We start from the raw sequence: 22,331 nt of genomic DNA on the forward strand, positions 1-22,331 counted from the left end.
GGTGCAGGTCCACTCTTACTTCTCAGCAAGCAGGGCATCAGAGTGACAGGGCAGCACAGTGGCAGTCCTTCTGACAGCAGAGCAGCACAGCAGTCCTTCTGTCGTGTTCATAGGTCCAGAAGTGTACTGAAGACTTTGGGGTCTGAAGTCCAATATTTATACCTGATGCCCACTTTGAAGTAGGAGAAGCTTCAAGAGCTTTCCGCCCGAAGGTGTTTGGAATTTCCTGCCTCTCCGTCCTGGCCCCAGATTGTCTGGGCTCACAATATATTAGTGTCAAGCCCCTTTGGGAGAGTGGTCTGGCAAGGAGTTATATGTAAATTAAACATGCCAATTGAGTATAATACCATGTTTAGAGAAGAGAGCACAAGCACTTTAGCACTGTTTAGCAGTGGTAAAGTGTACAGAGTCCTAAAATTCAACAAAACAAACAAAAAAGCAAAAAGTCTGGGGAGGACCCCACAGAGAGGGCCAAGTCCAACACCCTCATTATTAGTGGCCTTTAAAAAATCGTATTATTTCCCTCGTGCAGATTTACTGTTACTGGAGGACCCAGTAACATTAGAGAGGGAAACTAATAGGAATTATGAGTTTTGTGGAATAACATGCAGATATCGGACTTACTGTTCTGATTTCTACATGTGCACCCCAGGATTCCATCCAGATACTTGCCTGCTCGGAGCTCAGTTCTGTGTGGAACAACAGCCCCAAGTGTTGCTCTGGCTAAATCCGTAATTCCAATAGGTGAAGAAACTCCTATAACCAGTAACATCAGAATTAATAGAATGCTCATAAGGACAGCCTTAGAGTCAGTCAGGGAGGGCAGAAGTTGTATTACATACAGGTGCTTTATTACGTCATGTTATGAAATGTTATGTTATTATAACGAAATAGGCGTTTAGCATGTTTCCTCCCACTTTTTGTCCCCATTTGGCCTACCAGCTGCTTGTTTTTTGACACTCAGAATGCTAACCAGACCCCAGTGCCAATGTTCTAACTCCTTACAAAGTGTATGTCACATTGGCTACCCCCAATTGGCAGAGACTGGCTTACATATAAGTCCCTAGTATATGGTACCCAGATCATGAATATATGATGTTATAATGCATGCAATTACAACACATGCTTTTACAACACAGTCTTTACATCGCAACTACTATTACATTACCATATTTTACAATGCATGTCATTAAAACACATTTTTTAAAACTACCATTACAACGCATTCCATTACAACACATACCATTAAAACGCATAATACTTTTAGGACAACAATAGGGAAGTGCTGGATAGTGTAGGGGTAAAAATTACTATTCCCACTCCAGTGAGAGCAACTGTAGGGTAAGTGTTGGCTAGTGTAGGGGTAAAAATTACTATTCCCACTCCAGTGAGTGCAACAGTAGGGAAAGTGTGGATACTGTAGGAGTAAAAATTGCTATTCCCATGTACCCCAGAACCCATACCCACCCTAATACTAAACAAATATCCATTACTTACCTTATAATGCGTTGTAATGGCATGCGTTGTAATGGTAAGCGTTGTAATGGCATACGTTGTAGTGACATGAGTTGTAATGGCATGCATTGTAGTGACATGAGTTGTAATGGCATGCATTGCAATGGAATGCAAGGTAAAGTCAGTTGCATTGTAACAGTTGCGTTGTAAAGGTTGGTTGTTGTAATGACTTCGTTGTAATGGATGTTTCCCCCCAGGTCATGTATGATAGAGAATCCACCCAGGGCTGCAGAACTGATTGTGCCACCCTTTGTGAGACCAATTGCAAAATGGCTCCTATTTGCTGGGCGTTTAAAGACAAGGGGCAAATGTCAGGCTATGTATTCAGACAAATTGCAGCTTACTTGGAAACTGTTATTTACTTAGAAATTTCTCTGACTCCAAAGTGAAGGGATTTGAGAGAAAGTGACCTAGGTGATAATCTTAACATGAAGTGAAATGAACTGCAGTAGGTTGTCTCGGTTTTCTATCACACAACAATATTTAAATACTTGTAAATGAATGAACTATACAGATATTTCAAAATATATTAGCAATTAGGAAAGAACAAATGAAGCACATTTATTTGTAATTCTGAAGTGTGTTGGAAACAAAAATCTTAATATGATCAAAACAAATAAAGACGCTTAACATGATGATGCATAAATGATCAATATTGGCTGAAACATGATTTCCTCACGTTATCATTTGTGCAGTGTATAGTTTTACGATCAAAACAGAATCTCTATGCAACTTTAGTGGCAATTACAATAGAAAATGTGTTGTCTGTTATTGACAGCGCTACCAAAGCAGTGCTCCAAAATACACCACCGACTTCATACCACACCCTTACTACTCTGCCACTGAATGGTCGTGGCACATTTGCATCACTTGTTGTTTGTGTGCTGCTTGGATTTTTCACAAGTCCTATGACTTTATTGGGGAAACATCATTTACTGTGAAGGCATTACCACGCGTAACGTTTACTACGGTTCACTTACCACGCAAACGTCTTTTCAATGCGGGTGCATTCCACGACCGTCTTTACCACGCAACGCAAGTTTAATTCCTTAAAGTTTTCGTTCCTTCGTCCTGCGACTTCATCATTAAGTAAAAGGAAAAAATAAAAAAAGGGGGCTTGAGGGGTTGGGGGTCTCCCCCCAAAAGAAACAAGCGGATTGTAAAAAATAAAGAAGAAAACTTAGAAAAAAACGATATTCAGTGCCTCTGTCGATCAAGGAAAGAGCCTCCCCAACGACGTGGCGTGTACGTCATTATAGAAGTCCTATCTCTATTTTTCAAGACGTGTTTTGACGCTCATTTCCGTGAAGGGCTGCTGGTGAAAGGCGTGGAGAGGTGAGATAAGAATCCAATGTTTATCTTAAAAAAAATAAAAATTAAGCGCATTGTAAATTAAAAGAAAGTTAAAATGTATGGTAATCTGTTGTATTTGTTTGTTATAAACATCGATCTTTTGCTTTGTTCTGCAGTTTGGACAATTTTTTATTAGCCTATCAGTATCATTATGTACGTTTCTAAGGTACGTAAGGGTCGTAATGTAATTTTTGCGGAGTATAATCCAGCGTTATCAAATGCTGCGTGGTAAAGACACATGCAAAGTAAAATTCGCGTGTTAATGTCATGTGTGGTACTCGTTAGCGTTGTATAATCATATAACCACTTTATTGATATAACATTAATGGAGGCACCCCGACTTTGAAAATCGTTCCAGCACCACTGCATGGGGCGGAATAGAGCCCCCTGTGAAAATACATTTTGTTTTCCATGGGGGGAGGGACTTCTCCCATGAAGTAAGTTTTTCCTCTGCACTTCCAACATGCCTAGTTCCCACCCCTTGAGAGGGATGTAGAAGTGCAGATTTCTCTGCACTTGTGAATTCCTAGAATAGGCTTCATATGGTAGAGGCAGTAAAGTTATTTTCAATAAACACTTCAAAACAGATCAGTTAATTTTACATTTATTTCAAAGTTATTATAAAAATAAAACATTGATTGGCTTAGTAAATAAGTTCAAATAAGGTAGCGGAGCCCTTAAGTATGTCTGTGCAGTATACAAGTGAAACAACATAAGGAAAGGAAATCGCACTTGAATGCCCTCTTGCTTGGCTATCTGTGCTCTTTGTGGCGTAGCATGTGCACAGCGCGCAGATGAGTGGTGCCAGGAGGCAGGAGCATGCCTGGTAATGTTTATGACGTGGTAGAAGGAATTGGCAGGTAGGGAGAAAGAACTGGTTGTGGAAAGAGACAAGCAGTAGAAAGGGTAGTGGTTAATGCTCAACACTCCAGAAGTCCCTCATGCATTCAAGGCCATCTGCAGGAGCTGGAACCAGCTTTTCCATGTCTCAGATGAGAAATCATTGGGAAAATCACTGAATTATTAGAGATAAAAACAAATACATACTGAAACCCTCTAATAGGTTCCATATCACAATATCCTAAGAACAATTTATCCATCTGGATCACCCTGGGGGGTTGGGTCTTTCAAGTTATAGGTAGCCTGCCTAGATGAATGTACACATATCCAAGGCATGGGGGGGAAATGTATAAAGCAACCTGGGATCTTGTGTGTAAAATGACAGAAATATGTAGATGTTCGTTACACACAGCAGGTCACAGGATACAGAGGGGGAACATCCTTTACCACAAAACATTTAACAAGCGGTACCATTACCACGCAGGTTTTACAACGAAAGTCATTACAACGACTTTCGCTGGAGGGCGCCCTAGGATAGGGAATAGTTTAATTTACTATCCAACACCTTCCCTACTATCCACGGGGACTGGAGTTAGAATAGTAAATTAAACTATTCACTATCCAGCGCCCCCCGACGCAAGTCGTTGTAACGACTTGCGTTGTAAAACCTGCGTCATAACGGTACGCGTTGTAAAAGCACGCCTTGTACTGTCATACATCCGATACAGAGCACAGGTAATAAGCACAAGTCGTTGTAACCTCGGGCGACTGGGATCGGCGACTCGCGACTGCAAACCAAGGCATAAGGTCCTCACTGAACTGCAGAGACCAATAGGATTCAAGTGATAGACAGAGCAGAACCACTGGTAGGAACAAAGGGAAGGGAGGAAACCATGGGGAGAGGAGCAGAGGGTGAAAAAAAAACTAACTGCAAAAGTAGAAAAATAGAAGGCCTTCCTCCTCCCTCTCTTTGAGAAGCGGTGGGTGCTCGTTGTTGTTACTTGAATTAACCTGTAAGAGAAAATAAAGCAGTAGTGATTATTAAGAAAATCATCAAGAACAGATATTTAGTCCACAAACTGAAAGTTTAACTCAGCTTTAACAAAGTCCTAAAGGTTGGACTACAAGGAGACCTGGCTGCAGGCACTTTTACTATGTACTAGAATGCCCTTGAGCAAATTTTACAAACAATTGTGAATGTTGCCCTTTATTATTGTTTTGTATAATCGAGGGAGGTAGGTTTATTTTTTCTTTCATTTTGATGAATTGTTGCTAACATTCTGCTTGAAGTATTTGTGAATTATTTCATATACACATATATATTCACTGAAAAATACAAAGGTTAAAGTAATGTTATAGTTAGTTGAGAATTTCAGTAAAAATATAATGCTTTAAATGTACAAAACCACTGAAATTCACCAGTTTATGTTAGCTTTGATAATTATGACTTGTGCCCTAAGGTAACTATATCTCATGCCCTCACCGTGCACAGTTTTCTCATCAATAATTTCATTGCAAATGTTGCATTGATATTATCAATGATGTCATAGAAGATGTCATGAGTGATGTAACATGTGGGATAAGTAGCAGTGCATGGCGAGGGTGCATGTCATTATAAAGGGGAGGCGGGGCCCGTGTGACTCCCCTCCCCAAGACCTATTAGGCACCGGGGACCCCATCCATGTGGCCAAAATATAATATAAAAGGTGGGGGAGCCAGACAGCCCCCTTCCCAGGGACTATTATGGCCCTGGGCCTGACTTAATTATATATGGGTTCCTACCCGGGGCACACACCGAGATGCACCCTATCCGCCTCCCTCCCCTTTATAATGACAAGCACTCTCATCACAACGCACCCCAGTTGTCTTCCTGCATACTGCAGGAGCCGACAGTGCTCCCGCCCAGAGGGAGCAGCTGTTTTTTACATGCTTTCTCTGAGCGGGAGCAGTATCTGTTCTGTTTCCCTGCCAGCAGGAGTGCAGGCAAGGAAACAGAAGTCTGCTATCACACAGTGGAAACAATGTTTAAATCTCCCATCAGCTGGGATCAGACATGCCTTCCCTGCCCATGCTGCTGCAGACAAGGAAGGAATGATTACTCCTGTCTGGCAAGAGATTTAAAAATGCTCTGGTCTGGCGGTAGCAAACATGTGTTTCCCTGCCTGCGGTTGTGCAGGTAGGGAAACTACTCTTTCCTGGAGGTGGGCTCCCGGGACAGAGTTATAGAGCTGGTCTTGAGGGTTGGGGTTTCAGGGGCCTATAGAGGCTGAGGGAGGGGGGCCATGCGACCTCCCTCCCGTTTAAGTTCAACCCCAGGGGCTCAGGGTGGGAGGCCCCTCCCCTTCATTTAAATATCTGCCCCAGGGGATGGGGTATGCGGGGCTTACCAGAGGCTTGGGGATGGGACAACATGCCCCCTTTATAAACATGTCAGCCCCAGGGGATGAGATTCACAGGGTCTTTTTAAGCTTTGGGAGGGGATCTGCATGGCCCCTCCTCTTCATAAAAACATCGGCCCCAGGTGATAGGGTCCCCCGGGCCTCCTATAGTCTTGGGTGGGGCATGTGCCCCTCCCCCTAATTTACCTATCTGCCACTCTCCAGGCCCTGGACAACCCCAGTGGGTATATGTTTTACAGCGTGGGAGACCCACTATAAAAATGTTTTTACAGCAGATTTAGGGATCCTCTTCAAATATGACATAAAGTGTAAAACAAATTTGGGGACCCCAGGCGGGGTCCTTCTGGAACCCCACCACAAGGTCTAGGGCTTTCAGAATATCCCTACCCTGCAACCTTATGTCTTGTTTTGGCATTTCTTTTAGGACTTGGGACTGGTTCCCGAGTCCTAAGATGGCTTCCGCCACTTCCTGGTTAATGTGGTGGCACCCAATCTGATCTCGACATGAGATCTGTTGGGTCCACGATTCCTCCGTGGCGTGATGTATACAAATTTTGTGAGCAATTAAAGCAAAAAAATGCTGGTTTCCCCAAGAGGCTTTGCACCGTCAATACGAGCTGTGCTTCGCGGTCAATGGAAAACACATTGTTAAAAAATACAACAATGTAGTTTCCATTCCACGTGAAGCACAGATCGTATTGTCTGTGCCTCTTGGGGAAAATACTCCCATAACTCTATTCCAGCAACGAAAATCAGCTCCAGGATGTTATGATTCTAGCTATTCATGTATTACTGCAAAAATAAGATGACCACGCTTTTCGACAGAAGTGTCGCTCATAAAACACCAATTCCCATAAGCAACCTATATAAATAGTCTTTATATGCTGTTCATGGTGCAAGGTATTGTGGGAGTTGTAGTTTACTTTTTCACATATATTTTGGCCTTGCCAGGACACAGTATACCATTACGGTCAGGGTACGAAGGTTCCTAATCACAGAAGCATTTCACGATTGCACCTGATGGCAGTAAAGTCATTACCAACTTGTACACCGATGAATCGGTATTGTTTTCATCTCCATTACATATTTCTGACCCAGGATATCAAACATTCTTTCCGTATATCTCTCATGGCCTCAGGTGGACCATGTCATTATGCCTCGGGTCATTGTAAGACATCAAGGCCTCAATTTCTGGCAGCTCACACATCATTGAGTGACCCTGTGCTTGGCATTGTGACTGCTTTTACATTAAAGGAGAGGAGCTGCAATGCCGACACATTGGGAACGTGAATATGGTGACAGCAGTAATTTGTAATTTGTAAAAAACTCGCCAGGATGCCACTGCAGCTTGCACCACATATTGCCCCAGCCAGCGCTGCCAATGATAGTAACAGCGCAACTACTAACATCACACTCCTACAAGTGTGACAATTCGGACTATATCAGGTCCCCAACGCTATAAGAATGGCTTAGGCGACAGGCAATAGTAGTTTTAAATGTATATTGAATTAATAATTAACTGTTGCTCTGCATATCTCTATATTGGCCAGACAGCGCCACCTTGTGGCAGAATGTCACAAGAGCCAGTACTGACAATTAAGTGCTGGTGCCGAGCACCAGAAACCACAGGCTCAAATTGAGCACTGGGTGAAAGAGACCTGCTGCCCATTGCAGGCCTCCGTCCAAAGTTTTAATACAATGTGCAAAGAGGAGCACATCAAATTCCTTCCCCATTAATATTATCAGTAGTTTACCCCTCATTGTGTACAGTCCCATTGCACGGAGAAGTATTTGTAATGGAATATCACATAAAGCAGACTCCTTCAAATGCCTGCACAGTACAAATTATTTTGAGTTTTGAGAGCATCATACCTCTGAGAAAGTTTCGCTGAAACGTGACTGAGAAGTAAAGAAAGACTAACTGTAATGTAAGCAAAGATGAATATTCTCAAAACAGAAGTTTACATTGTAAACAACACAAATTAGTTACCAAATGCCAATATATAATCATCAACCCCAAGTATCCAGGTGCCCCCAGTAACCGCACCACGCTAAGTCCCCAATTTAAAAGCCTTTGCAGTGTCCTGGCATCACACAAGTTGACGCAAGGACAACGCAAAAGCTTCATTTGGATTTGCAATCAGTGATTTGCGCCACCTTGATAGACATTGGAAAGAAATGTAATGCAACGCAATGGCTTGCGGTGACTTGCGTTACATTTCATAGTGGTAGTCATTCTATGGGTGGAGCATAGGCGTTGACGGGCATCCACCCCTGGAATCAGACACAATCGCAGATTTACTAAAGGCAACAATACTGGGATTGCAACCAAAACCTGCACCTACCACAGAAAGTCCTAACAGGTAGAAATATCTGTATTTCTCCTCGTTACTTCCTCTTCCCATGTGTGTTGCACAATTAGAAATAGGAATATGCCTCTAAGGATGGATTGTTTTTCTACAGAAAGGTGTCCCTTTGTGCACAACAACAATCCGATCTCTAACACATGCATCCTTGCACCATGGTGCAAGGATCCATGCTTTGCTGCTAGGCAGCCTCAAGTGCTCCATAGCAGGGAGCAGTGCTTAATTTGAGCTGGTAGTCCAGTGCTCGCTACAGGCACTTAACTGTCCATAACGGTACGTATGACAGTCTGCCACAGGGTTGTTTTGTCAAATTTAGATATAAGCATAGCAGTTGGTTATTAATTTAATATACATTGAAAAAAACTACTAATACCTGCCACCCAAGCCATTTTATAACTTTGGGGGCCTAGAATAGATTGATTTGTGAAACTTGTAAGAGTGGGATGGTTGTAAGTTGTGTTGCTATGTTATTTGCAACACTGCAGAGGCAATGTGTTGTGCAAGCTGCAATGATCTCCTGAGGAGGGCGCTGGCACTCACAAATTAAGAACGGCCAGGAAGAGACCTGAATAGCGCTATACCTCAGTAGATAAGGCACTGTTCAGCTCTCTCCTATTCATGCAACACAGCACAGCATCTTTGCTTGCTGCCCTGCATTGCATAAACTTCCAATAAATGCATTTCCAGATGCTTCATCCAGCCAGGTGTGGGACATAATATGATTTGAGGAGCAAAACACTCATACCCAAGGAAGTGTGTTGGTGCCACCAGGGGCGGCTCTAGGCTCATGGTGGCCCTGGGCAGGGAGCATAGTTAGGGGGCCCCGGAAGAGGGGGTCCGGGCGTGGGCGGAGCACGGAGGCCAGTGAAGAGGGGGGGGGTCAGGGTGTTTGGAAGTGGAACAGAGCCAGAGGCCACCATATCCCTGCCAGGGGCCACCACACAAATATGTATCCATCCTCAGAGGATTATTATATTAAGTATATATATTGGCGTGGTGGCCCCTGGGGTTTGGTGGCCCTGTGCAGGTGCACAGCTTGCACATGCCTAAGGCCGCCCCTGCTTTATAGATAAAGGATATTTATTGTTACTTACTTCATTGGTACTCCTGTGTCTGGGACACAGGACAGTGTGGCCCGGTTCTTTCTCTTCAAGGGGACACAGAGGGCAGCAGCAGGAGAGAGATCTTTCTTGCTTCCTAGAAATGGTCTATGACCTCCACTTATTTACGAAAAACCATTCAAAAGGGAAGTTCCCCTTGCTGACTCCCCTGTGTTCTGATGGAGCAAGGAGTGTTTATAGAAGGGTGGCTCGAGTACTAGGAGAGGGGCTTATGACGGTGGCTCCTACTTTGGCATGTGGTTCTGGGACATCTCACCGCAGGCAGGAGTCCGGCACATGCTTTCCATTGGCGAGTCTCCAGAGGTGAGTGTTGCAACCTTAAGGCAAGCAGCCCTGTGCTGCTTGAATATTTCCTTTTAGAAATATGTACTAATCAGAACTTAGAGGTTTAAAGCTCTAGGTCAGGTGCTATTGGCTGGCCTAGGGGCCACACCATTTGTGTTATCTAATCAATAAAAACGACCACTTTAAAGATATTGACTGGACTCTATTTTCTACAGTGAGCACATTCCAATATTTAGGCGGTCTTTTCTTACCCCATATCATTTGTTTTTGGGGTGTTGTCCTTTTCCTGATCAGGATTTGCTATTTCCCTTTTGGGTCTTATCTCAACTGACCAGTGGCGCCCGCCATAACCAAAGGCTGGTGGGGCGGGTGTGGTCGCGCGGGAGTCGTCACACGGAGGGGGGATAGAAGTTCATTATTAAAAGCATAAAAACATACCTTTTAACACCGTCCGCCTCCGGCGTCGAATCTCATCACGCGCCTCTCCTTTTCTTCCTGGGTCCCAGCGGCCCCTGGGATAGGTTCCCTGTCCAATCCCCATGCTGCATAGCAGCGCGGGAATTGGTCTGAGTGGGCAGGAAAGACGCCCTGCTCAGACGAGGGAGTCTGTTGGGTTTCTCCAGCCCGGCTACTCAATGCAGCCGGGCTGGAGAAACCTAAGTGCACATGTGTGTTTTAATCGGCCTGAGACGGCCGGCGAAACCCCTATGAGCACTTAGGGAGTGGAGTGCACGTAGCACTCCTCCTCCCCCTCTCATGCCTCGGTTCCACCCCTTCCAACACTGCTGGCAAGATTATTGTTTTATTTTTCATGTCCTGGCTCTGAGCCAGGCAGTGGGGCGACGCTCCTCTGCCATTGCGGAGGAGCCGCTGCTGCCTCTGACATTCCTCAAGGTGGGCAATGATTCGATTTTCATCTCTACGGACCAGACACTTTTTTTACTTATATGACGTGAAACCGCAGCCCGTTTATTTTTTGTTTTCTTTTGTGCACGGGGTCCTCTCACAAAAGACCCCTTTCTTTTCTTATATTCCTCACCTGCTTCAATTGTGCTATAACATCAAGTGATGAAGCGCTGTCTAGGAATTATCCAGCGACGCACAGTAAGGGCTACAAAAGTAATCAAAACTGGCAAGTACTACTAAGCATGGCCGACCAGAGAGTGGGAAGTTAGTCATAAGGTCACCGCCTTCAAACAGGCAGGATGGGAAATGTCTTGTCGTGGCCTGCGAGCCATGAGGGCTCTTCAAAGGAGTGAGGCCAAAAATCCAAACTGGTGGCTAGGGTGCACCTCACCCCAAACATGCAAGCACACTATAGGCAAGAAGAGCGGGGGTACCTAATTATGGCACCTTTTACACACACAACCTTTTGTACTAATGAACTCAATCCTGAAGGTAGAACTCAATCACCTGAGCTTCAGGAATTTACAAAAAATGGAGCTGTGTGATTATACTTACAAGAAAAGAAAGGCATGGGGTGACCCTCACCCAAAACAAGGCAATATGGGTGTGTTCGCAGTCTGTCCCTTTGGGGGTGTAGAAAGACCACTAGACACTAGAGAATAAAAAAAATGCAAAGGAGTGGGAGCAGCCAACTCTAGAATAGAGCTATGCTCCCACCCAAGGAAGGGAGGGTCACCACAGTCTTTCTGCCCCGCCCCCACTGCCACAAGAAGGCTGATAGGGAGTTCTGCTTACAATCTGGCCGTCCGGGTAGAAAACCCACTAGATACCAAGGAATTTCAACAAAAGGGATGTTGGTGTCCTAGCCTGGCATGGGGTATGCTCTCACCCTAAAGGAGGCAATATAGTCTTTCTGCCCCTCCAGGAAGCACATTTCGGGGCTGCCTGCGATGAGCCCCCCCCAAGGGGTAGAAGAGAACTAGACACCAGGGATATACTTTAGGTAAAAAAGAAAGGTGTAGGGCCAGATAGGATGTTTTCCTCTAATTTCTCCTCCAGGTGGATAAAAAGCCCTCTAGACAGCAGCAATGTTTGCAGTGGGACATAAAAAAACTAAAGCGTCCCACCAGGGAATTGGGTTTACCCCAAATACCAAATGTGGCAACAGTCTTTCTGCCTCCTCCCCTCTACACCCCGGAGGAGACTGGGGGTTTGCCTCCAACCTGCTCCCTGGGGGAGAAGTGAGAGGCAAAGAGATCACCGGATGCCAGAGTAGTTTTGGAAGAAATAATGTGGTTGGGTCCAGCTCATCTGCCTATTGGACAACCCCAACCCACATGTAAAGCCTCAACAGTCTTTCTGCTCCCCTACATGCTAATACATACATTTAGATTTCTATTTCTCGCAGAGTGCAAGTATATCATCATTTCATCCAACTTACCATGCTGAATGGTTGCACTAATCGGGCCCGGGGTCAGCCAGCCAGCCACCAGGAAAACCTTCTAAACCCAGAGATTTCTGAAAACTAGACACCCAGCGGAGTCCAAGGTGGTGTGACTTGTGTGAATCCAAAGGTGTTTTCCTACCCATAATGCTCTGCAAACCTCAAACTTTAGCTAAAAATCACACATTTTACTCATATTTCAGTTGGAGAAAATTCTGTAAACTGTCGGGATCCAGGAAATTTCTACTGTTCTGAGTTCTGACACATCTCCTGAGAAAACAGAAAGTGACTTGTGTGACTCACAACACAAAACACCCCAAAACAAGACATGGAGCCATACCTTTTCACCAATTGAAACCGACCATGGGTGGCAGCGGATCGCAGTCCCACATTCCGTATCTACTGACATCGCCAAACCAGGTAATTTTTTGCTCAGATTTTTTTAATGTTTCCATGTCACATTTTGAGGTAGTTCATGTTGCTAGCGCTAGACCCAGCTCTACAAGTGGGGGACGATTTCAACTGGGAGAAGTGGGGGAATGAATGCTGGATGGTAGGAATCTTGAGGATCCCCAAAGCTTGCCAAACTTTGTCTCACAGAAATATAAAGAAAAAGCATGTTTTGCAGCCAAAGTTTGCGGCATTCAGTGCCTTATGGGTAAGAAACTATTGTGGGATTTTTGTTCTGGGAAATGTTTTGTCTCTATGTCATGTTCTGGGTGTTTGTGTTGTAAGAGCTAGTCCGATCCATACAGGTGGGGTACCATTTTTATTGGGAGTGGTGTAGAAACACAGAAGAGCTGTGCATTCTTTCTTGACTATTGGATTTATCCGTATTTTTGGATTCCAAATGTAAGTCAGTAAGCAAGAAAGAACACAGTGTGCAAAATGCCCTCTCATTCACATAATATTGTGGGTAACCCTAAATTCAGAGGTGTCCAAATAACATCTGTTCCTAAACTCAGTATCATGTGCACATTTCAGAAATACATTGATTTCCTTTATACCATGTTTATGTTCAATATACTTTACCATATAAGTTACTGCATGTTGAGTACATAATGAAAAATCATTATAATCTGCAGGACAGTTGTTGACTCTGTGTATCGCATGTTTTTGGAGAACCTACAAACCCTATATATATGTTCGCACCTGAAGGCTCTATCAAACGTAACAATGTATTGCCTTTGTGAATCTGCCATCAAGACCAAACATTACTGATGAAAACTTCATCAATGGCTTTTTTAACTACTTACTGCTATTTTTTTTAATTTCAATGATTATTTTATCAATGGAAATGTTCAGGTATTTACACAAATGACCCTTTTCTCAATTCATAAGTTTGTCTACTCTTCAGGAACAAGCAGCTTCCCAGGATTTCCCAGGGGTTTCACACCTGTTTCCACCTCAAACTGCAAATAGGTTGAAACAAAAAGAAAAGTAGAAAAATGGACTGCCCCTTAGAAAAATACAAAACGTGTGGTAAAATTATTTTTACAACTTAGCTTGTTGCTGAAATATGGTGATGCTAGAACCCTTCACTGATGCTATTTTTAGAAAACATACACTTTCTTGCACAGCAATTTCGACCAAATAGCTATATTTTGGAAATGTTCTCAGTGCCCGCTAATGTAATCCACAAACCCCAGGTACTATTAGAATCACCAGAATGTTGGGGAAAAAGAGGGTAAACTGACGTGGACACCTTATGTGGAAAAATATCCCAAGATGAAAGCACAAAATACCCAAATATCAAAAAAGGGTCTCTTTACTGAAGTAGCCAATTATCAAAAACAGAGGTCATCACTGGGGCTAGAGAAGCACCAGTGAAGACGTTGGGGTACTCACTCTAGCCTGTATCATTTTTTTTTTTTTTTAGAATTCAGCTTACCTTGAGCTTCGTCGCAGTCATAAACATTTTTGCAGTCCTGGCTCTCAGTTACCCTTCGCCTTTGTCCATCGAGTTCCTCACACAGTACATTTGGCGTACCCCAAAAGAAGACCTCGTTTACCTTCTGGATCCCGGTTTCATTCCTGGGAAGTAAAACAGAGAAACATATATGTTTTCCCCTTGACAATTCCTGGACTGCTACCCGTCCAGCTCAACCTATGGAGGTAGCTCTACCTTGCTGCGAGGACTGGAAATTGCTTTAACAGACACTGCAACAATGAAGATCGACACCTATGAGGGCATTGAAAAACTGTCTTTTAAATGGAGTCATGCGATCCATGTGTGAGTCAAGTCAGTGACTAGGCAAAATAGTGCCCCAGTGGCTTATTTTAGACAGGAATCCCCACCTGGGGGTGGCACGCCGGGGAAAGAGTGAGAGGTGTACGAACCACAAAGCAGGGCTGTAGAAGATTTGTTGCAGTGGTGGTTATTATTAGTAGTAGCGGTGTTATCCGGCACACGTTCATCGAAGCACACTGACACTTGGAACAAAAGATTTAAAAAGAAATGAAAGAAGGACTGAACCCAAAAGGGAGAAGGTAGTGCAGTGGTGCAGATGTGATGGATGTGCTCCCCAATGCAGAGAGGTCCAGGAAATCCTAAAAGCAATGCATCCTTTTCCAATTTAACTTTTACAACCCACATTTACCAGAAATGAGGGAAAACAGTGTTTAAAAAAACGAATTCACCCGGAAATACGATGGTCCTCTTTCCAGGTTGTTCTGGAATACAGAGATGTAAAGCCACCAATGAAAAAACACTACTGCACCTTTACCTTCCCCCTGGCTGTTTTTACTTTCTGGTTTCGAGTTCTGCAGGTCAGTGTGAAAGGCAACAAGCAGGAACAGTTTTACAGAATTGGAAAAACACCTGGAGGAACTTGCGATGGCAAAAATGGCTGGACCATGCGCTAATTTTGTGCAACTCAAAATTCTGCTTCCACCTGAGTCCAGATTTAATGAAGCACTCCGAATTAGCAGCAGTGTTATATATATATGTATTCATTATTTAAAACCTAAACAGGTTACACATGTCAGTGTACACAAAACTATATTCCAATGGGTAGACATTGATATCTTAATTTTCACCCTGTAAGTGGTAAATGCTCAAGAGTCAGGACCAGTATAGGGATATATAGTCCCATTGGTTAAATGGCATTCTGAGAATGCCTTCTTTCAAGGGGACCAGTTGACTGGTTGAGCTGACTGAAGGGACAACTTGGCTCCACCTTGTTAGTGTGATGTAGGTGGCCAATTAATACAGGCGCAAGAATTCACCAAGGTCCAAGTGGCAATAGCCATAGAGGGGAGTGGGGCTTAGAGGAAGATAGATGGAGGTCAGGGTTTGGCCACAGTTTAATGCTGATATGGGACATGTCTCAAGGAAAGGTGTGTGGTTCAACTTGATGAGGGCTTCAGCGGGTCCTAGAGCATAAGGCAACAGGAGACTGGAATTGAGGTACAGAAAGGGAAATAGGGGTGTGTATCAATGGAATGGATGGGGGTAACTAGTTAGATTGGAATGGGAATAAGTTAAATACGTTTGTTCATGGCAGAGACAAGGATAAAGTTCATTGGGGTGGAGCATATATGGACTGAACTATTCTAAGTGCACGCATCAATTATTTTGAATCTTTTTGTTTCCCTAGAAGTACGTTTTACTCAAGTGATGTTGATCCATTCTCAGGCCCACTTGCTCAAGTTCGACAATGCCCTATGTAAACTCTCAAATATACTCACTTATATCCGCGCAAGAGAGGCTGGCACTTCCTGAAGCGGCTTCGGGTGGAATCTCCACATGGTGGCTTGCACAGGCTCCACTCACTCCACTCTGACCAAAAGTTGCCTTCCTCTGCAAAGTACAGTGATAAGAGATGATCTATCAGATGAGAAGACCCTCAGGTTTACGGAGACTTTTGAAACAATGCTCAGCATTCATGCAATCCGAAATATCTGTGTAGTGTCAGTGGAATGTCGCTGACCATACAGAAAATGTGCACTATGAGCGGAAAAAAGATTTGGCGTAACGGCTAGAGTGATCGACCTTGAAGCGGGGGAGCCAGGTTCGAGTCTCGGCATCGATGCTCAAAATCCTGTGATTCTGGGCAAATCACTTTTAACAAAACTGGTGCCCATGTAAAGCACGCTGACACCTGATAGCTTCGGGTCGACATTGCGCTATATAAAACTCTATAAATAAAAATAAAATAAAGAAAACCAAATATCCCATGGGGCCTTGGTATAAAGCATAACAATTAAATAATACAAATAAATAATATGGAAAAGTTCTTTTAAAACTTAGCTCTTTATTTTGGGCATCTATATTAAATTAAGGAGCACTGAATACCTCAGTGTATGTGTGTCGATGTGCTTACTTTGGCCGCAGCCAGGAAGCAGTCAACCAGGTCACAGCACTATGGACCGTCTGGCCTTTTGCATCTCTGACCTGTAACTCACGTTCCATTGGAAAAAGATGTTTTGAGGACTCACCCACCATTGCAAGTTAAATACCTCTTCTCTTTGGAATGGCATACTGGTTGGACATTGCTTTGTTGATTGCTAATAGATGTGCTAGTGAGTTCGGTTCTCTAGTCCGCGTGCACCACCTGCCTGAGAAAGCCTTGAGCTGCTCGATTTCGCTAGCCAGGGGGTCAAGTGCTAAATGGGGAACTTGGTGCCCAGTTTTGGACTCCCCATTACAGTGAAACCCCAGGATGCCAGTGGTAAAAGACTCTGAGGCATATTTACAAAGAAAGTGCACTGCGCTGCAAGCAATTTCGCAGCGCCGCGTAATGTAGAAAATGCAGGGAAGCCCCGTACTCACAAGAATATGGCGCACCCCTGTGTTTCCCCCAGCGCTGGCACTGAAAAAACCTGTCTAGCACCAACACAGACACCTTTGCGTGAAAGTGCAAGGGTGCCTGCGTTTCAGGGATGATTGTTTATGTGCAGGAAAGGACACTTTCCTGCACATAAACAATCATTAAAGTTGATTTGCTCTTTCAACGTGTGCTGCAGACTGGAGCACACATTGAAAGAGAAACAAGCATTGGAAATGCAATAGGTCTCGCACCATTAGAGTTAGTGCTTTTAGAATTGTTTATGGGTTTTTTTTGCAAATGTTTATCATTTTTGTTTCCTGTAGCCAATGCTAAAGAATTACAAATAAAAAAAGCCATAAATATTTCTAAAAGCTCTAACTGAAATGGTCTGAGAGCTATTGCACTGTGTGAGGGTGAGGTGTTGAGGGTGAGTGAGGGTGAGCGTGAGGGTGGGTGAGGGTGAGTGAGGGTGAGGTGTTGAGGGTGAGTGAGGGTGAGTGAGGGTGAGGTGTTGAGGGTGAGTGAGGGTGAGGGGGAGTAGTTGAGGCTGAGTGAGGGTGAGTGAGAGTGAGTGTGAGTGAGGTGTTGAGGGTGAAAGTTTGAGGGTGAGGATGTTTTTTTTTTTTTTAAATTGCGAAAATAATTGCTTTGTTATTTACAATGCCAATAGTTTTATGTTTTGTAAATCTGACACATATTGTAACACAAAATGTGTTGTTGCACTGAGTGGTGTGAGGGTGAGTGGTGTGAGGGTGAAGGGTGTGAGGGTGAGGGGTGTGAGGGTGAGGGGTGTGAGGGTGAGGGGGGTGAGTGTGAGGGGGGTGAGGGGGGTGAGGGTGAGGGGTGTGAGGGGTGTGAGGGTGAGTGTGAGGGGGGTGAGTGTGAGGGGGAGGGGGGTGAGGGGGAGGCGGGTGAGGGGTGTGAGGGTGAGGGGTGTGAGGGTGAGGGGGGTGCGGGTGAGGGGGGGAGGGTGAGGGGGGGAGGGTGAGGGTGAGTGTGAGGGGGGTGAGGGTGAGTGGGGTGAGAGTTAAGGGTGTTGAGGATGAGGGGGGTTAGTATGAGGGAGTTGAGAGTGAGGGGGGTGAGGGTGGGGGTGAGGGGAGGGGAGGGAGGGTGAGGGAGGGTGAGTGGTGTGAGGGTGAAAGGTGTGAGGGTTAGGGGTGTGAGGGTGAGGGGTGTGAGGGTGAGGGGGGTGAGTGTGAGGGGGGTGAGGGTGAGGGGTGTGAGGGGTGTCAGGGTGAGGGTGAGGGTGAGGGGGGTGAGGGTGAGGGGGAGTGGGGTGAGGGTGAGGGGGGTGAGGGGTGTGAGGGTGAGGGGTGTGAGGGTGAGGGGGGTGCGGGTGAGGGGGGGAGGGTGAGGGTGAGTGTGAGGGGGTGAGGGTGAGTGGGGTGAGGGTTAAGGGTGTTGAGGATGAGGGGGTTTAGTATGAGGGAGTTGAGGGTGAGGGGGGTGAGGGTGAGGGTGAGGGGAGGGGAGGGAGGGTGAGGGAGGGTGAGTAGTGTGAGGGTGAAGTGTGTGAGGGTGAGGGGTGTGAGGGTGAGGGGTGTGAGGGTGAGGGGAGTGAGTGTGAGGGGGGTGAGGGGGGTGAGGGTGAGGGGTCTGAGGGGTGTCAGGGTGAGGGTGAGGGGGGTGAGGGTGAGGGGGAGGGGGGTGAGGGTGAGGGGGGTGAGGGGTGTGAGGGTGAGGGGTGTGAGGGTGAGGGGGGTGCGGGTGAGGGGGGGGAGGGTGAGGGTGAGTGTGAGGGGGGTGAGGGTGAGGGTGAGTGGGGTGAGTGTTAAGGGGGTTGAGGATGAGGGGGGTTAGTATGAGGGAGTTGAGGGTGAGGGGGGTGAGGGTGAGGGTGAGGGGAGGGGAGGGAGGGTGAGGGAGGGTGAGGTGGTGAGGGAGTGTAAGGGAGAGTGAGGGTGAGGCTGAGCGGGTGTGAGAGGGTCAGTGAAGGGGTGTGTGAGGTGGTGTGTGAGAGCGTGAGTGAGGGGGTGTGTGAGGGGTGTGTGAGAGGGTGTGTGAGAGGGTGATGGTGTGTTAGGGTGAATGAGGGTGAATGAGGGGGTGTGAGGGGGGTGAGGGTGGGGTGTTGAGGGAGTGAGTGTGAGGGTGTGAGGGGTGAGGTTGAGGGGGTGAGGGTGAGGGGGTGAGTGTTAGGGGGTGACTGTTAGGCGGGTGTGAGTGTTAGGGGGTGTGAGCGTTAGGGGGTGTTATTTTTAGGGTGTGTGAGGGTGAGGGTGAGTGAGGGTGTGTGACTTTTCGGGTGTGTGACGGTGCGTGAGTGTTAGTGTGTGTGAGGGTGAGTGAGGGTGTGCGAGGTTTTGTTACACAGAGGGTGTGTGCCGGTGTGTGAGGGTGAGGGTGTGTGAGGGTGTGTGTGAGTTATTTGGAGTGAGTGTGAGTGAGGGGGTGTGAGGGTGTTGTTGTGAGTGTGAGGTGAGTGAGGGTGTGTGAGTGTGATGGGGTGTGAGGGTGAGGGGGTGTGAGTGTGTGTAAGTGTGAGGATGAGTGATGTTGTTTGCGTCTGAGAGTGTGTGAAGTGTCGTGAGTGTGAGAGTGTTGTGATGAGTTTTAGGGGAGCGTGTGTGTGTGAGGGTAAGGTGTTTGAGGATGAGGGGGTGTGTGTGTGAGGGTGAGTGAGGGTGTGTTAGGTGTTGTTAATCAGAGGGTGTCTGACGGTGTGTGACGGTGTGTGAGCGTGAGGGTGTGTGAGGGTGAGTTAGAGTCATTGGTAGTGAGTGTGAGTGAGTGTGAGTGAGGGGGTGTGAGGGTGTTGTTGTGAGTGTGAGGGGTGTGAGCGTGTGTGAGTGTAATGGGGTGTGAGGGTGAGGGGGTGTGAGTGTGTATGAGGATGAGGATGAGTGTTGTTGTTTGCGTCTGAGAGTGTGTGTGGTGTAGTGAGTTTGAGAGTGTTGCGATGAGTTTTAGTGGAGCGTGTGTGTGTGAGTGTAAGGTGTTTGAGTTTGAGGGGGTGTGTGTGAGGGTGAGTGAGGGGGTGTGACGTTTATGGTGTGTGACGGTGTGTGAGTGTGAGTGTGTGTGAGGGTTATTGAGGGTGTGAGAGGTGTTGTTAGGCACAGGGCGTGTGAGGGTGTGTGAGCGTGAGGGTGTGTGACTTTGAGTGTGAGTTAGTGTGAGTGAGGGGGTGTGAGGGTGATGGGGTGTGAGGGTGAGGGGGTGAGGGTGAGCGAGGGAGTGTGAGTGTGAGTGAGTTGTTGCGGCTGAGAGTTAGAGTGTGTGAGGGTAATGGTGTGAGAGTTATTGTGCATGTGTGAGGGTGAGGGGATGAGGCTAAGGCTGTGTGAGGCGGAGGGGTGTTGATGGTGATAGAGTGTGAGGGGTGTGAGTGGGTGCGGCTGTCCGGTGTAGTGAGTGTGAGCTTGTTGTGAGGGGTGTTATTTTTTGAGGGGAGTGAGGGTGTGTGAGTGTGTGTGAGTGTGAGTGAGTGTGAGTGTGTGTGAGTGTGAGTGTGAGTGTGAGTAAGTGGGTGTGAGGCTGAAGGTGTGTGATGGTGTATGAGGGAGATGTTGTGTTAGTGTTATTGAGGGTGTGTGAAGGAGTGTGATAGTTTTGGTGTGTGAGGGTGATGTTATGAGTGTGTGTATGTTAATATTAATTAAGTAATATGTGTTGTGTTTTACAAAAGGTGTTAGATGTTCCCTTTGTATTTCTTCTGTCTTATGTGTATATTTGTATGTAACTGTGTATGTTTTGTACTAACTGTGTGGTGTTATGTGTTTAACGTGTTTGTGGAGTCCCGTTTATTTTATTTTTTTTTTTAAATGGCCGACGCAATGCGTCACTTCGACGTTGGCTATGTTTAGCGGTCTAGTTTTTTTGTGTTGTGAGTGTTTACTTTTTTTGACGTTTATTTTTAGCCAATCGGAGCGCGACGTTTTTGACGTAGCGTTCCGATTTGCTTACGTCAACGGTGGAATTTCCCAGAGATCGAGAATGTTGGTGCGCGGAAGGCGTGTTCTTGTTCCTGTGGTGTTGCTGCGTCGTTTGACAGGTAAGAATGTATTCCAAAGATTGTTATTATGTAATGTAATGTAGTATATATGCTATGTTTAAGTTAAAGACTTGAGAAATGTATTTTTTTCGATCGTAATATTTGTAAATGTTTGTAATGTAACGGAAAGTTTTGTTTTTTATTGTTGATATGTAATGCATATGTTTTGTTAAACTGTAATGTAATGTATTTTTTGCTGTTTTTTGTTATTTGACGTACAAAAGCTGTTATTCGAACTTTGAAGTGCTAATTATTTTTTAATATATTGATGTAAGTTGTGTTTGCATTATTTTTTCTTGTGATGCTGAAGTAGCCGGATTATATGTTATTGACGTACTTGATGTATGAAAGGAAACTTTGTGTATTTGCTGACTTTATTATTCCTAGCAATGTATGAAGTGGATGTATAGTGATGTAATGATATTTATTTTTGCTTTTTGTGAAAGAATAGTTCTATTTTCGTAATATGTTTCTTATATTAGAAGTAATTACGTGTGAATAACTGCTATTGTTCTATGCGTACGGCTTTTTGTGTAACTGTTGACCATTGTCTTTAATCCGTCCCATTCTCGGATGAATAGTGCTTGTTTATTGCCCCAAGAAAAAGTTGGCTGTTTCAGAATAGTTGTATTTTCGTAATATGTTTCTTATATTAGATGTAATTCCATGTGAATAACTGCTATTGTTCTATGCGTACGCGTTTTTGTGTAACTGTTGACCATTGTCTTTAATCCGTCCCATTCTCCGGATGAATAGTGCTTGTTTATTGTCCCAAGAAAAAGTTGGCTGTTTCACTTTTGTCTTTGTACATCCTCGTCCTCGCTTCCTGCCACATATTTGTATTTGTTTTGTTGGTGTAATATTGTTGTAATATTGTACGAATTTTTTTTGCTTTTTGGCCCGAAGCCTGATTAACATCCTTGCATGCTGTAGGTCACTTTTGGGAAGTATATTTTGTGTATAACGTATCTGATGCACTACTCCGTAGACCCCCTTTTTTTTCGTCCTAAAAGTTGTTTATGTGTATGAAAATGGCATAACATTCATAAATTTGCAGAGTGGGTGAATGATGCAGAGTGGGTGAATGATGGAGAGTGGGTGAATGATGGAGAGTGGGTGAATGATGGAGAGTGGGTGACTGAAGCAGAGTGGGTGACTGAAGCAGAGTGGGTGACTGAAGCAGAGTGGGTGACTGAAGCAGAGTGGGTGACTGAAGCAGAGTGGGTGACAGAAGCAGAGTGGGTGACTGAAGCAGAGTGGGTGACTGATTGGAAAGTCTGTGCTATTGGTATTGTAACGGACAGCTTTTTTATTTATGTGCTTGTTTTGAAAA

General features: G+C 45.2%; 1 protein-coding gene across 1 annotated transcript in view; it reads right to left on the reverse strand.

Moving 5' to 3' along the window:
• Window positions 1-3,456: 3,456 nt before the first annotated feature.
• The window catches only part of CFP (complement factor properdin), a 105,182-nt gene continuing 86,307 nt past the window's right edge, over window positions 3,457-22,331 (reverse strand). Inside the window, exons 8-10 of the mRNA XM_086940428.1 lie at window positions 15,920-16,031; window positions 14,121-14,263; window positions 3,457-4,719 (exon numbers count right to left, since the gene is read on the reverse strand). Coding sequence (XP_086796554.1) covers window positions 4,715-4,719; window positions 14,121-14,263; window positions 15,920-16,031 — 260 coding nt within the window. The 3' untranslated portion in view covers window positions 3,457-4,714. The remainder of the gene's footprint in view (window positions 4,720-14,120; window positions 14,264-15,919; window positions 16,032-22,331) is intronic.

Source organism: Lissotriton vulgaris, chromosome 10, assembly GCF_964263255.1.
Source record: "Lissotriton vulgaris chromosome 10, aLisVul1.2, whole genome shotgun sequence".
In the NCBI taxonomy this organism is placed as follows: Eukaryota; Metazoa; Chordata; class Amphibia; order Caudata; family Salamandridae; genus Lissotriton; species Lissotriton vulgaris.